A 17,183-nucleotide genomic window follows, 5' to 3' on the forward strand; every position below is an offset into this window, starting at 1 on the left:
GAACTCCATCTCCCACTTCCTACTCCATTCCTGTACTTTATTTAGATCACTCTGTAGTGACTCAAAATCTTCTTCCGTGTTCACTTTTTTCAATAGTTTTGCATCATCTGCAAAGAAGCTCATATAACTTTCAATTCCGTCATTCATATCAATAATATATATAGCAAACATTATTGGGGCCAGAACTGTTCCTTGTGGAACACCGCTTATTACTTCATCCCATTTTGAGTGTCTCTTATCACTACTCTCATTTTTCTTTTTTGCAAAAAGTCTTCCATCCAATTTAGCAGTTTGCCCTGTATTCCTCCTTCAGTTTCTAATTTCTTAAGCAGCTTCTTATGTGGTACTTTGTCAAAAGCTTTTTTTAGGTCTAGAAATGCACAATCAGCCCATCCATCTCTTTCTTGTATTATATCTATTAGCCTTGAATAGAAACATATTAAAATGGTGACGCATGATCGTCCTTGTCTGAATCCAAATTGCCTTGGATTTAACACGTTTTTTTTTCTAAATATTTACCCATCTACTTTTGACAATTCTTTCACAAATTTTTGCTATTGTACTTGTTAGAGAGACTGGTCTATAGTTGGTAGGGTCTTCTTTATTTCCTCCTTTATATATAGGTACTATATTTGCTTTTTTCCAATCTTCTGGAACTTTTCCTTCTTTCAAGGAACTATTTATTATGCTATGTATTTTGTCTGTTAGTTCATTCCTGCATTCTTTCAAAATTCAGTTTGCTATTTCATCTGGTCCATGCGATTTTCTGACATCAAGATTACTCAAGTGTGTCAATATTTCATTCTTTGTTACTTCAATTTCTTTCATAGGGGGACTTTCTCTTTCCATTCGATCTCTTCAGGTTGTATGTTCTTCCTTGTAAACACTGATTTAAAATGCTTGTTCATAATTTCCGCCATTTCAGTTTCCTCTGTGTATTCAACTCCTCCTTGTCTTAATTTCTCCAAATCTTGTTTGTTTTTCATTTTGTTGTTTACAAATCTGTAGAATAGTTTTGGTTGATCTTTACATTTTTCTATGACATCTTCATATTTTCTCTTTTCCTCTCTGCACGTTTGTAGATATTCATTTCTATAGCAGGTATATATTTTCCATTTTTCAGACCTTCTGTCTTTTTTCAATCTGGTCCAAGCTTTGTCTCTTTTGTCTTTTAACTCCCTACAACTTTTGTTGTATCAGCACTTTACATTTTTTTTCCACTGTTGTTTCTTCTTTGTATAATCCTTCCAAATTTTCTTTTTGAAAGAATTCTCTTATTTTATCAAAGTTTGTTTTTTCATACATCATTCTTCCTTTTCTATATTGTTCATTTCTTTTCAGGTATTTTTCTTCATTTAGTTCCAGTTCAATCAATATGTGGTCACTTTTACTTACTGGTGTTTTGTATTTAATCTTTTCCACTATTCTAGGTTCAGATGTAATTATTAGGTCTAGTCTCGATGGTTCTTCATTTCTATACCTAGTGTTCTCCTGTATCCACTGTGTCATTGTATGGTCAATAATCATCTCGAGTAGAGCGTTTCCCCATGAGCCGTCTCCACCCTTTACTGTCATCTCTTCCCAGCAGACTTCTTTGCAATTAAAGTCGCCCATCATAACTATTCTTCCTCCATCTTCCATTATCTTATTTAATGTTATCTTTGTGTCCTCTAACATACTTTTATGTTCACTCTCTTCCCATGAGGCTGTTTTTGGAGGCACATAATTTATCACAAACTTTCTGTTCTTCTTATCTCTGTCTTCCACTTCTATCATAATCATCTCTACTGTATTCTTTCCATATATGACACACCTCACGTTTATATCCTTCTTAGTCAGGAACATAACTCCACACCCTTGATTTGTCTCTCTGTTTCTAATCCAATAATTATATGCATCGTGTCCTACACTGTTGGGTGGTAGTGGACCTTTTAATTTCGTTTCTACAATTCCCATTATGTCCGGTTCTTTTTCCTTCAGATAATCATTCAGCTCATTCAATCCTGCAATTAATCCATCTATATTTGTGTAAGTTTTCTGCCTTGTTCCATTGTGTTCTCCGTTTCCCTTTTGTTTTTCTCTTGTATATCGAATTTCCTTACTTTCATATTCACTACTCTCCAATAGAATTTCTCTTTTTCTGGCTCTGTTCTGTTCTCATTTTTTTCTTTAGCTTGTTGTCTTTTCATTTTTTCCTCCTCTCTTTCCTCTTTAGTCATTTCCCTTTTTATCCATACCTTTTTATATTGTTCACTGTCTGCTAGTTTCCCTGTTTTTGATAAGATATTCTCTGCCGTCGTTTGTGACCTGAATTTAATCTTAATTGGTCTGGTCTTATCTGTACTATACTTTCCGAGCCTAAACTCCTCTTCGATTTGTTTCATGATTTCAGGTTCATCTTCCTGAACTAATTCTAGTAATCTGCTTACTTTTTCATTTTCCTCATTGATTCTTGTGGTTCTATCTGGGTTATGTTTCTCTTCCATTCCTAATATAATTATACATTTCTTTTTATCTGCTAAGTCTCTTACAATATTCTCCTTTTGTCTCATCACTTTGATAACTGAGTCTTCAGTTTGTTCTTTCATTTGCTGTTTAATTATGTCAGTAAATGCAACTTTACTATTTTCCTGTATCTTCTTCCACCACTGTGCCTCTTTTGCTATTGTTTCTTTATTGTCTTTAGTGTTCCTTTTTAATTCTTCATTCTCCTCTTTTACTTCGCTTAGCTGTTTCTTTAGTTCTTCTATTTCATCAGTTAAGTTTTTGTTTGCCTTCTCTTGTGCTTCCAATCTTTCAACCTTTTCCGCAATTTTTGACATTTTACCGAACCTACTCTCCCAATGTTCGGTCATTTGATCAAGTTTTTCCTCCAGTTTTGCCAGTCGGGGGAGGTTGGTATCCGCCGCCCCCTCGTTAAATCCTTGGAAATCATTATCCTCACCTTCCATTGAACTGCTCTTATCTATGTTTCTAATCTTTACATTTTTGTTAGTCCCATCATCAAAATCCAAATCATCAGTCCGTCTTTTGTTTACAAGCCGTCTGGCCTCTTGGACCAAGTCCTCCCCTTCCTCATTTCCTTCCACTTCCCTCAAAAATCCCTCCCCTTCTCCTTTTTCCTCACTTTCCCACTACACCACGAGCAATTCCCCCCCTGTAAATACAATAGGTACTTCCTTTGCTTTGGGATCCACGAAATTTCTTCAGAACGTCCTCTACGCCGTCCATCCGATGAAGTGTGTGTGTGTGTGTGTATTTACCTAATTGTATTATCCAGGAAAGGAGCAACGTGTGTGTTTGCACACAACGCTCAAAAAAATACAACGTACTTCTAGTTCCCATAAATATGACATAAATTTGCAGAATGACAATTAACATCACATTTACCTCCAACAGCGTAAGCTCAACGAACTTTTTGATCAGTTGCATCTCGACCTGAAGAAATTCGATGTGATACATGATAATAATTCGAACGTCGCAGAGCGCATGGAAGTCATTGTGGACTTGATAAGGATTCTCGACTATAACGACCTCGACCATCTTTACAAATCTTATTTACAAGACGATAGCATGCATTCAATGAGGTAAGAACGATATCCTATGGATAAATGCCTTTGTATTTTCTACTCTCTCTCTCTCTCTCTCTCTCACACACACACGCACGCACACACACACACACACACTTTCAACGAACGGACGGCTTGAAGAACGCTCTGAAGAAAAGTGCAGATTGTGGATCCCAACGCAAAGAGAAGTGCCTTTTTGTATTTGCAGGGTGGGGGGAAATTGCTCGTGGGGTAGTGGGAAAGTAAGGAAAGAGGAGAGGGGAGGGATTGCTGGGGAAATGGAAGGTAATGAGGAGGTGGAGGAAATGGCCCTGACGGGCCGCCGTAAGGTAGACAAACGACCCCAAGACGAGTTGGATGATAACGACATGTCTAATAGGAATGTGAAGATTAGAGGTATAGATAGGAGCAATATAGCAGAAAGTGATGAGAATATTTTCAAGGGATTTAAAGAGAGTGGGGGGGACACAAACCCCCCCCCCCGACTGACAAGACTAGAGAAGAAGATTGATAAGGTGATCGAGGACTTGGAGAGTAGGTAAGGTCATATGAACACCATTTTACAAAGGGTTGAAAGATTGGAAGAACTGGAAAAGGCGAATAAAAACTTAACTGATGAAATAGAAGAACTAAAAAGACAGTTAAGAGAGGTAAATTGGGAGAATGAGGAATTGAAGAAGAATAGTAAAGAAAACAGAGAAACAATAGCTAAAGAAAGTAAAAATTGGAAGCAAACCCAAGAAGGAAATAAGATTTCATTCACTGACATAGTCAAACAGCAATTGAAAGAACATACTGAAGACTCAGTTATTAAAGTGATGAGACAAAAGGAGAATATAGTAAGGGATTTAGCAGACAAGAAGAAATGTATAATTATATTAGGAATGGAAGAGAAACACAACACAGATAGAACCACAAGAATCAAAGAGGAAAATGAAAAAGTAAGCCAATTACTAGAATCAGTTCAGGAAGATGAACCAGGAATTATGAAACAAATCGAAGAGAAATTTAGACTCGGAAAGTATAGCACAGATAAGATCAGACCAATCAAGATTAAATTCAAGTCACAAACAACGGCAGAGAATATCTTATCCAAAACAGGGAAACTAGCAACAAGTGAAAAATACAAAAAGATATGGATAAAAAGAGAAATGAATAAAGAGGAAAGAGAGGAAGAAAAGCAGAAAAGACTGGAAGCTAAGACAAAAAACGAGAACAGAACGGAGTCAGAGAAAGAGAGATTCTATTGGAGAGTAGTGAACATGAAACTAAGGAAGTTCGACATACAAAAGAAAAACATAAGGGGAACAGAGAACACAATGGAAGTGGCAGAAAACTAAGAGTGTCTTACACAAATATAGATGGATTAATAACAGGATTGAATGAGCTGAATGATTATTTGAAAGAAAAAGAACCGGACATAATGGGAATTGTAGAAACAAAATTAAAAGGCCCACTACCACCCAACAGTGTAGGACATGATGCATACAATTATTGGATTAGAAACAGAGAGAAAAAGCAAGGGTGTGGAGTTATGTTCCTGACTAAGAAGGATATAAACGTGAAAGGTGTCATATATGGAAAGAATACAGTAGAGATGATTATGATAGAAGTGGAAGACAGAGATAAGAAGAGCAGAAAATTTGTGATCAATTATGTGCCTCCGAAAACAGCCTCATGGGAGGAGAGTGAATATAAAAGTATGCTAGAGGACACAAAGATAGCATTAACTAAAATAATGGAAGACGGAGGAAGAATAGTTATGATGGGCGACTTTAATTGCAAAGAAATCTGCTGGGAAGAAATGACAGTAAAGAGTGGTGATGACTCATGGGGAAATGCTCTACTTGAGATGATTACTGACCATTCAATGACACAATGGATACAAGAGAACACTAGGTATAGAAATGAAGAAGAACCATCGAGGCTAGACTTAATAATTACATCTGAACCTAGAATAGTGGACAAGATTGAATATAAAACACCAATAGGTAAAAGTGACCACATATTGATTGAACTGGAACTTAATGAAGAAAAATATATGAAAAGAAATGAACAATATAGAAAAGGAAGAATGATGTATGAAAAAACAAACTTTGATAGAATAAGAGAATTCTTCCAACAAGAAAACTGGGAAGAAATATACAAAGAAGAAACATCAGTGGAAGAGAAATGGAATATTTTGACAAAAATTTACAAAAAAGGAGTGGAAAAGTATGTCCCAAGACAAAAAAAAAAAAAGAATATGTAAAATGCTGGTACAACAAAAGTTGTAGGGAGTTAAAAGACAAAAGAGACAAAGCCTGGACCAGATGGAAAAAAGACAGAAGACCTGAAAAATGGAAAATATATACTGGTTATAGAAATGAATATGTACAAAAGTGCAGAGAGGAAAAAAGAAAATATGAAAAAGATGTTATAGAAAAGTGTAAAGATCAACCAAAACTATTCTACAGATTTGTAAACAATAAACTGAAAAACAAACAAGACTTGGAGAAATTGAGACAAGGAGGAGTTGAATACACTGAGGAAATGGAAATGGCAGAAATTATGAACAAACATTTTAAATCAGTGCTTACAAGGGAAAATATACAACCTGAAGAGATTGAGTGGAAAGAGAAAGTCCCCCCTATGGAAGAAATAGAAGTAACAAAGAATGAAATATTGACACACTTGGGTAATTTTGATGTCAGAAAATCGCATGGGCCAGATGAAATAGCAAACTGGATTCTGAAAGAATGCAGGAATGAACTGGCAGACAAAATACATAGCATAATAAGCAGTTCCTTAAAAGAAGGAAAAGTTCCAGAAGATTGGAAAAAAGCAAATATAGTACCTATATATAAAGGAGGAAATAAAGAAGAACCTACCAACTATAGACCAGTCTCTCTAACAAGTACAATAGCAAAAATTTGTGAAAGCATTATCAAAAGTAGATGGGTAAAATACTTGGAAAAAAACAACGTACTAAATCCAAGGCAATTTGGATTCAGACAAGGACGGTCATGCGTCACCAATTTAATATGTTTCTATTCAAGGCTAATAGATATAATACAAGAAAGAGATGGATGGGCTGATTGTGCATTTCTAGACCTAAAAAAAGCTTTTGACAAAGTACCACATAAGAAGTTGCTTAGGAAATTAGAATACGAAGGAGGAATACAAGGTAAATTGCTAAATTGGATGGAAGACTTTTTGCAAGAAAGAAAAATGAGAGTAGTGATAAGAGATCAGCACTCAAAATGGAATGAAGTAATAAGCGGTGTCCCGCAGGGAACAGTTCTGGCCCCAATAATGTTTGCTATATATATTAATGATATGGATGAAGGAATTGAAAGCTATATGAGCTTCTTTGCAGATGATGCAAAACTACTGAAAAGAGTGAAAACTGAAGAAGATTGTGAATCACTACAGAGGGATCTAAATAAAGTACAAGAATGGAGTAGGAAGTGGGAGATGGAGTTCAATACAAAAAAGTGTAGTATAATGGAATTTGGAAAAAGCAAAAACAGAATAACAGGATCATATAATTTGGGAGAAGAAGGAATAAAAAAAGTAGAAAATGAGAAGGACCTGGGAGTCATTGTTATGAATAATATGTCACCTGAGAAACATATAAATAAGATTTTTGCAGAAACTTATAATTTAATAAGAACAATCAAAGTGGCATTTACATACCTGGATGAAGAAATGGTGAGGAAAATCCTAATCACCCTGATAAGACCAAGATTAGAATATGCAGCAACGATATGGTCACCAAGTACAAAAAAATGTATAAAAAAACTTGAAAGAATACAAAGAGCAATCACAAAACTGGCACCAACACTCTCAAAACTATCATATGAAGAGAGACTACAAAAACTTAAACTACAGACACTAGAGCAAAGAAGAGAGAGAGGAGATTTGATAGCTATTTACAGAATCATGAAAGGCATAGAAATTACTGATAGAGAGAATCTGATAAAATGGGATGACAGAAATACAAGAGGACACGGAAAGAAAATAAAAAAAGACAGCTATAGAAGAGATTTGAAAAAGAACAGCTTTCCTCACAGAGTAATAGACAGTTGGAACAAGTTAGATGAGAAAGTGGTGTGTGCAAAAACAATACATGAATTTAAAAATAGTTTAGATAAAATGAGATATGAAGACGGGACCCCACGAGCATAGCTCCCCTTCCCGTAAAATACAACTAGGTACAACTAGGTAAATACACACTTCAACGAATGGACGGCTTAGAAGACGTTCAGAAGAAAACTGAAGTCTGTGGATCCCAACGCAAAGAGAAGTGCCTAGTGTTTTTACAGGGTGGGGGGGAAATTGCTCGTGGAGTAGTAGGAAAGTAGGGAAAGAGGAAAGGGGGAGGGATTACTGAGGGAAATGGAAGGAAATGAGGAAGGAGTAGACTTGGCCCAGGCAGACAGGCGAAAGGTAAACAAAAGGCCTCCCGACGACGACGAAATGTCTAATAAAAATGTAAAGATAAGAAGTATAGATAAGAGCAATACAGTAGAAAGTGATGAAAATATTTTCAAGGGATTTAAAGAAGGTGGGGGGGACACAACCCCCCCCCCCCGACTGACAAGACTAGAGGAGAAGGTTGATAAGGTGATCGAGGACTTGGAGAGTAGGTTAGGTCATATGAACACCATTTTACAAAGGGTTGAAAGATTGGAAGAACTAGAAAAGGCGAATAAAAACTTAACTGATGAAATAGAAGACCTAAAAAGACAGTTAAGAGATGTAAAGGTGGAGAATGAGGAATTGAAGAAGAATAGTAAAGAAAACAGAGAAACAATAGCTAAAGAAAGTAAAAATTGGAAGAAAACCCAAGAAGGAAATAAGGTTTCATTCACTGACATAGTCAAACAGCAATTGAAAGAACATACTGAAGACTCAGTTATTAAAGTGATGAGACAAAAGGAGAATATAGTAAGAGATTTAGCAGACAAGAAGAAATGTATAATTATATTAGGAATGGAAGAGAAACACAACACAGATAGAACCACAAGAATCAAAGAGGAAAATGAAAAAGTAAGCCAATTACTAGAATCAGTACAGGAAGATGAACCAGAAATTATGAAACAAATCGAAGAGAAATTTAGACTCGGAAAGTATAGCACAGACAAGACCAGACCAATTAAGATTAAATTCAAGTCACAAACTACGGCAGAGAATATCTTATCCAAAACAGGGAAACTAGCAACAAGTGAACAATACAAAAAGATATGGATAAAAAGAGAAATGAATAAAGAGGAAAGAGAGGAAGAAAAGCAGAAAAGATTGGAAGCTAAGGCAAAAAACGAGAACAGAACGGAGTCAGAGAAAGAGAGATTCTATTGGAGAGTAGTGAACATGAAACTAAGGAAGTTCGACATACAAAAGAAAAACATAAGGGAAACAGAGAACACAATGGAAGTGGCAGAAAACTAAGAGTGTCTTACACAAATATAGATGGATTAATAACAGGATTGAATGAGCTGAATGATTATTTGAAGGAAAAAGAACCGGACATAATGGGAATTGTAGAAACAAAATTAAAAGGCCCACTACCACCCAACAGTGTAGGACATGATGCATACAATTATTGGATTAGAAACAGAGAGAAAAAGCAAGGGTGTGGAGTTATGTTCCTGACTAAGAAGGATATAAACGTGAAAGGTGTCATATATGGAAAGAATACAGTAGAGATGATTATGATAGAAGTGGAAGACAGAGATAAGAAGAGCAGAAAATTTGTGATAAATTATGTGCCTCCAAAAACAGCCTCATGGGAGGAGAGTGAACATAAAAGTATGTTAGAGGACACAAAGATAACATTAAATAAAATAATGGAAGATGGAGGAAGAATAGTTATGATGGGCGACTTTAATTGCAAAGAAATCTGCTGGGAAGAAATGACAGTAAAGGGTGGAGATGACTCATGGGGAAACGCTCTACTTGAGATGATTATTGACCACACAATGACACAATGGATACAGGAGAACACTAGGTATAGAAATGAAGAAGAACCATCGAGACTAGACTTAATAATTACATCTGAACCTAGAATAGTGGACAAGATTGAATATAAAACACCAATAGGTAAAAGTGACCACATATTGATTAAACTGGAACTTAATGAAGAAAAATATATCAAAGGAAATGAACAATATAGAAAAGGATGAATGATGTATGAAAAAACAAACTTTGATAGAATAAGAGAATTCTTTCAACAAGAAAACTGGGAAGAAATATACAAAGAAGAAACATCAGTGGAAAAGAAATGGAATATTTTGACAAAAATTTACAAAAAAGGAGTGGAAAAGTATGTCCCAAAACAAAAACAAGAAAAAGAATATGTAAAATGCTGGTACAACAAAAGTTGTAGGGAGTTAAAAGACAAAAGAGACAAAGCCTGGACCAGATGGAAAAAAGACAGAAAACCTGAAAAATGGAAAATATATACCAGTTATAGAAATGAATATGTACAAACGTGCAGAGAGGAAAAGAGAAAATATGAAAAAGACGTCATAGAAAAATGTAAAGATCAACCAAAACTATTCTACAGATTTGTAAACAATAAACTGAAAAACAAACAGGACTTGGAGAAATTAAGACAAGGGGGAGTTGAATACACTGAGGAAATGGAAATGGCGGAAATTATGAACAAACATTTTAAATCAGTGTTTACAAGGGAGAACATACAACCTGAAGAGAACGAATGGAAAGAGAAAGTCCCCCCTATAGAAAAAATAGAAGTATCAAAGAATGAAATATTGATACAATTGAGTAATCTTGATGTCAGAAAATCACATGGACCAGATGAAATAGCAAACTGGATTCTGAAAGAATGCAGGAATGAACTGGCAGACAAAATACATAGCATAATAAGCAGTTCCTTGAAAGAAGGAAAAGTTCCAGAAGATTGGAAAAAAGCAAATATAGTACCTATATATAAAGGAGGAAATAAAGAAGAACCTACCAACTATAGACCAGTCTCTCTAACAAGTACAATAGCAAAAATTTGTGAAAGAATTATCAAAAATAGATGGGTAAAATACTTGGAAAAAAACAACGTACTAAATCCAAGGCAATTTGGATTCAGACAAGGACGATCATGCGTCACCAATTTAATATGTTTCTATTCAAGGCTAATAGATATAATACAAGAAAGAGATGGATGGGCTGATTGTGCATTTCTAGACCTAAAAAAAGCTTTTGACAAAGTACCACATAAGAAGTTGCTTAAGAAACTAGAATCTGAAGGAGGAATACAAGGTAAATTACTAAATTGGATGGAAGACTTTTTGCAAGAAAGAAAAATGAGAGTAGTGATAAGAAACCAGCACTCAAAATGGAATGAAGTAATAAGCGGTGTCCCGCAGGGAACAGTCCTGGCCCCAATAATGTTTGCTATATATATTAATGATATGGATGAAGGAACTGAAAGCTATATGAGCTTCTTTGCAGACGATGCAAAACTACTGAAAAGAGTGAAAACTGAAGAAGATTGTGAATCACTACAGAGAGATCTAAATAAAGTACAGGAATGGAGTAAGAAGTGGGAGATGGAGTTCAATACAAAAAAGTGTAGTATAATGGAATTTGGAAAAAGCAAAAACAGAATAACAGGATCATATAATTTGGGAGAAGAAGGAATAAAAAAAGTAGAAAATGAGAAGGACCTGGGAGTCATTGTTATGAATAATATGTCACCTGAGAAACATATAAATAAGATTTTTGGAGAAACCTATAATATAATAAGAACAATCAAAGTGGCATTTACATACCTGGATGAAGAAATGGTGAGGAAAATCCTAATCACCCTGATAAGACCAAGATTAGAATATGCAGCAACAATATGGTCACCAAGTACAAAAAAAATGTATAAAAAAACTTGAAAGAATACAAAGAGCAATTACAAAACTGGCACCAACACTCTCAAAACTATCATATGAAGAGAGACTACAAAAACTTGAACTACAGACACTAGAGCAAAGAAGAGAGAGAGGAGATTTGATAGCTATTTACAGAATCATGAAAGGCATAGAAATTACTGATAGAGAGAATCTGATAAAATGGGACGACAGAAATACAAGAGGACACGGAAAGAAAATAAAAAAAGACAGCTATAGAAGAGATTTGAAAAAGAACAGCTTTCCACACAGAGTAATAGACAGTTGGAACAAGTTAGATGAGAAAGTGGTGTGTGCAAAAACAATACATGAATTTAAAAATAGTTTAGATAAAATGAGAAATGAAGACGGGACCTCACGAGCATAGCTCCCCTTCCCGTAAAATACAACTAGGTAAATACAACTAGGTAAATACAACTAGGTAAATACACACACTTTCAACGAACGGACGGCTTGAAGAACGTTCTGAAGAAAAGTGCCGATTGTGGATCCCAACGCAAAGAGAAGTGCCTTTTTGTATTTACAGGGTGGGGGGAAATTGCTCGTGGGGTAGTGGGAAAGTAAGGAAAGAGGAGAAGGGGAGGGATTGCTGGGGAAATGGAAGGAAATGAGGAAGTAGAGGACTTGGCCCAAGCAGACCGCCGAAAAGTAAACAAACGACCGCAAGCCCAACTGGGAGACGACGAAATGTCTAATAAGAATGTAAAGATTAGAAGTATATATAAGAGCAATACAGTAGAAAGTGATGAGAATATTTTCAAGGGATTTAAAGAGGGTGGGGGGGACACAACCCCCCCCCCCCGACTGACAAGACTAGAGGAGAAGGTTGATAAGGTGATCGAGGACTTGGAGCGTAGGTTCGGTCATATGAACACCATTTTACAAAGGGTTGAAAGATTGGAAGAACTAGAAAAGGAGAATAAAAACTTAACTGATGAAATAGAAGACCTAAAAAGACAGTTAAGAGATGTAAAGGTGGAGAATGAGGAATTGAAGAAGAATAGTAAAGAAAACAGAGAGGCAATAGCTAAAGAAGCTAAGAATTGGAAAGCAACCCAAGAAGGAAATAAGGTTTCATTCACTGACATAGTCAAACAGCAATTGAAAGAACATACTGAAGACTCAGTTATTAAAGTGATGAGAAAAAAGGAGAATATAGTAAGAGATTTAGCAGACAAGAAGAAATGTATAATTATATTAGGAATGGAAGAGAAACACAACCCAGATAGAACCACAAGAATCAAAGAGGAAAATGAAAAAGTAAGCCAATTACTAGAGTCAGTTCAGGAAGATGAACCAGAAATTATGAAACAAATCAAAGAGAAATTTAGACTCGGAAAGTATAGCACAGATAAGATCAGACCAATCAAGATTAAATTCAAGTCACAAACAACGGCAGAGAATATCTTATCCAAAACAGGGAAACTAGCAGACAGTGAACAATATAAAAAGGTATGGATAAAAAGGGAAGTGAATAAAGAGGAAAGAGAGGAAGAAAAGCAGAAAAGACTTGAAGCTAAGGCAAAAAACGAGAACAGAACGGAGTCAGAGAAAGAGAGATTCTATTGGAGAGTAGTGAATATGAAACTAAGGAAGTTCGACATACAAAAGAAAAACATAAGGGAAACAGAGAACACAATGGAAGTGGCAGAAAACTAAGAGTGTCTTACACAAATATAGATGGATTAATAACAGGATTGAATGAGCTGAATGATTATTTGAAGGAAAAAGAACCGGACATAATGGGAATTGTAGAAACAAAATTAAAAGGCCCACTACCACCCAACAGTGTAGGACATGATGCATACAATTATTGGATTAGAAACAGAGAGAAAAAGCAAGGGGGTGGAGTTATGTTCCTAACTAAGAAGGATATAAACGTGAAAGGTGTCATATATGGAAAGAATACAGTAGAGATGATTATGATAGAAGTGGAAGACAGAGATAAGAAGAGCAGAAAATTTGTGATAAATTATGTGCCTCCAAAAACAGCCTCATGGGAAGAGAGTGAACATAAAAGTATGTTAGAGGACACAAAGATAACATTAAACAAGATAATGGAAGAGGGAGGAAGAATAGTTATGATGGGCGACTTTAATTGCAAAGAAATCTGCTGGGAAGAAATGACAGTAAAGGGTGGAGACGACTCATGGGGAAACGCTCTACTTAAGATGATTATTGACCACACAATGACACAATGGATACAGGAGAACACTAGGTATAGAAATGAAGAAGAACCATCGAGACTAGACTTATTAATTACATCTGAACCTAGAATAGTGGACAAGATTGAATATAAAACACCAATAGGTAAAAGTGACCACATATTGATTGAACTGGAACTTAATGAAGAAAAATATATAAAAAGAAATGAACAATATAGAAAAGGAAGAATGATGTATGAAAAAACAAACTTTGATAGAATAAGAGAATTCTTTCAACAAAAAAACTGGGAAGAAATATACAAAGAAGAAACATCAGTGGAAGATAAATGGAATATTTTGACAAAAATTTACAAAAAAGGAGTGGAAAAGTATGTCCCAAGACAAAAACAAGAAAAAGAATATGTAAAATGCTGGTACAACAAAAGATGTAGGGAGTTAAAAGACAAAAGAGACACAGCCTGGACCAGATGTAAAAAAGACAGAAGACCTGAAAAATGGAAAATATATACCGGTTTTAGAAATGAATATGTACAAACATGCAGAGAGGAAAAGAGAAAATATGAAAAAGACGTCATAGAAAAATGTAAAGATCAACCAAAACTATTCTACAGATTTGTAAAGATCAACCAAAACTATTCTACAGATTTGTAAACAATAAACTGAAAAACAAACAGGACTTGGAGAAATTAAGACAAGGGGGAGTTGAATACACTGAGGAAATGGAAATGGCGGAAATTATGAACAAACATTTTAAATCAGTGTTTACAAGGGAGAACATACAACCTGAAGAGATTGAATGGAAAGAGAAAGTCCCCCCTATAGAAGAAATAGAAGTATCAAAGCATGAAATATTGATACACTTGAGTAATCTTGATGTCAGAAAATCGCATGGACCAGATGAAATAGCAAACTGGATACTGAAAGAATGCAGGAATGAACTGGCAGACAAAATACATAGCATAATAAGCAGTTCTTTGAAAGAAGGAAAAGTTCCAGAAGATTGGAAAAAAGCAAACATAGTACCTATATATAAAGGAGGAAATTAAGAAGAACCTACCAACTATAGACCAGTCTCTCTAACAAGTACAATAGCAAAAATTTGTGAAAGAATTATCAAAAGTAGATGGGTAAAATACTTGGAAAAAAAAACAATAAACTAAATCCAAGGCAATTTGGATTCAGACAAGGACGATCATGCGTCACCAATTTAATATGTTTCTATTCAAGGCTAATAGATATAATACAAGAAAGAGATGGATGGGCTGATTGTGCATTTCTAGACCTAAAAAAAGCTTTTGACAAAGTACAACATAAGAAGTTGCTTAAGAAACTAGAATCTGAAGGAGGAATACAAGGTAAATTGTTAAATTGGATGGAAGACTTTTTGCAAGAAAGAAAAATGAGAGTAGTGATAAGAAACCAGCACTCAAAATGGGATGAAGTAATAAGCGGTGTTCCGCAGGGAACAGTTCTGGCCCCAATAATGTTTGCTATATATATTAATGATATGGATGAAGGAATTGAAAGCTATATGAGCTTCTTTGCAGATGATGCAAAACTACTGAAAAGAGTGAAAACTGAAGAAGATTGTGAATCACTACAGAGAGATCTAAATAAAGTACAGGAATGGACTAGGAAGTGGGAGATGGAGTTCAATACAAAAAAGTGTAGTATAATGGAATTTGGAAAAAGCAAAAACAGAATAACAGGAGCATATAAATTGGGAGAAGAAGGAATAAAAAAAAGTAGAAAATGAGAAGGACCTGGGAGTCATTGTTATGAATAATATGTCACCTGAGAAACATATAAATAAGATTTTTGGAGAAACTTATAAATTAATAAGAACAATCAAAGTGGCATTTACATACCTGGATGAAGAAATGGTGAGGAAAATCCTAATCACCCTGATAAGACCAAGATTGGAATATGCAGCAACGATATGGTCACCAAGTACAAAAAATGTATAAAAAAAAAAAATGAAAGAATACAAAGAGCAATTACAAAATTGGCACCAACACTCTCAAAACTATCATATGAAGACAGACTACAAAAACTTGAACTACAGACACTAGAGCAAAGAAGAGAGAGAGGAGATTTGATAGCTATTTACAGAATCATGAAAGGCATAGAAATTACTGACAGAGAGAATCTGATAAAATGGGATGACAGAAATACTAGACACGGAAAGAAAATAAAAAAAGACAGCTATAGAAGAGATTTGAAAAAGAACAGCTTTCCTCACAGAGTAATAGACAGTTGGAACAAGTTAGATGAGAAAGTGGTGTGTGCAAAAACAATACATGAATTTAAAAATAGTTTAGATAAAATGAGATATGAAGACGGGACCTCACGAGCATAGCTCCCCTTCCCGTAAAATACAACTAGGTAAAAACAACTAGGTAATACACACACACACACACGATTTACGACGAAAAACGAAACCTGGTTTGTATTGTAGGGGTAGGGAGTGATCGTGAGTGTGCAAAAACAATACATGAATTTAAAAATAGTTTAGATAAAATGAGATATGAAGACGGGACATCACGAGCATAGCTCCCCTTCCCGTAAAATACAACTAGGTAAATACAACTAGGTAAATACACAATTTCGTCGGATGGACGGCGAGAATTGGAATTCCGAAGAAAAAGGAAAATATACGTGAATCTCAACGTCAAGGAAGTACCTTATTATATCTATAGGTAAGGGGAAAGCTCGTGGTGTAGTGAGAGAGTGATAAAAAGAAGAGGAGGGATTATTGAGGGAAATGGAAGGAAATGAGGAAGAGGGGGACATGGTCCAGGAGGTCAGGCGTCTTGTATACAAAAGACGGACCGATGATGACGATGATTTCGGTGATGACGGGATCAACAAAAATGTAAAGATTAGAAGTATAGATAAAAATAGTACAGTGGAAGGTGATGATGATAGTTTCCAAGGATTAAAAGAGGGTGGGGGGGATACCAACCTCCCCCGATTAGCAAGACTAGAGGAAAAATTTGATCAAATGACCGAGCATTGGGAAAATCGGTTCGGTAACGTAGCCAAGATTGCGCAGAGAGCTGAAGGATTGGAAGAACTAGAGAAGGCGAACAAAAAGAAATAGAAGAATTAAAAAGACAGTTAAAAGAAGTTAAAGAAGAGAATGAGGAATTAAAGAGGAATAGTAAAGACAATAAAGTGGCCATAGCAAAGGAAGCAAAGGGCTGGAAAAAAATCCAAGAAAACAGTAAAGTTGCATTTACTGACATAATTAAGCAACAAATGAAAGAACAAACTGAAGACTCAGTTATTAAAGTGATGAGACAGAAGGAGAATATAGTAAAAGACTTAGCAGACAAAAAGAAGTGTATAATTATATTGGGAATGGAAGAGAAATTTAACCAAAATAGAACCACAAGAATTAAAGAAGAAAAAGAAAAAGTAAACAGTTTACTAAAATTAGTTTAGGAAGATGAACCTGAAATCATGAAACAAATTGAAGAGATGTTTAGTCTCAGAAAATATAGTACAGATAAGACCAGACCAATTAAGATTAAATTCAGGTCACAAAC

General features: G+C 35.3%; 1 protein-coding gene across 2 annotated transcripts in view; it reads left to right on the forward strand.

Annotated features, from left to right (window-relative positions):
• The window catches only part of LOC143036797 (hemolymph clottable protein-like), a 191,496-nt gene that overhangs the window by 18,692 nt on the left and 155,621 nt on the right, over window positions 1–17,183 (forward strand). For both annotated transcript variants that reach the window (XM_076204540.1, XM_076204541.1), the window contains exon 9: window positions 3,400–3,587. In XM_076204540.1, coding sequence (XP_076060655.1) covers window positions 3,400–3,587 — 188 coding nt within the window. The remainder of the gene's footprint in view (window positions 1–3,399; window positions 3,588–17,183) is intronic.

The sequence above is a fragment of the Oratosquilla oratoria genome, chromosome 21 (assembly GCF_046742065.1).
Source record: "Oratosquilla oratoria isolate Oo_2021 chromosome 21, ASM4674206v1, whole genome shotgun sequence".
Classification (NCBI taxonomy): Eukaryota; Metazoa; Arthropoda; class Malacostraca; order Stomatopoda; family Squillidae; genus Oratosquilla; species Oratosquilla oratoria.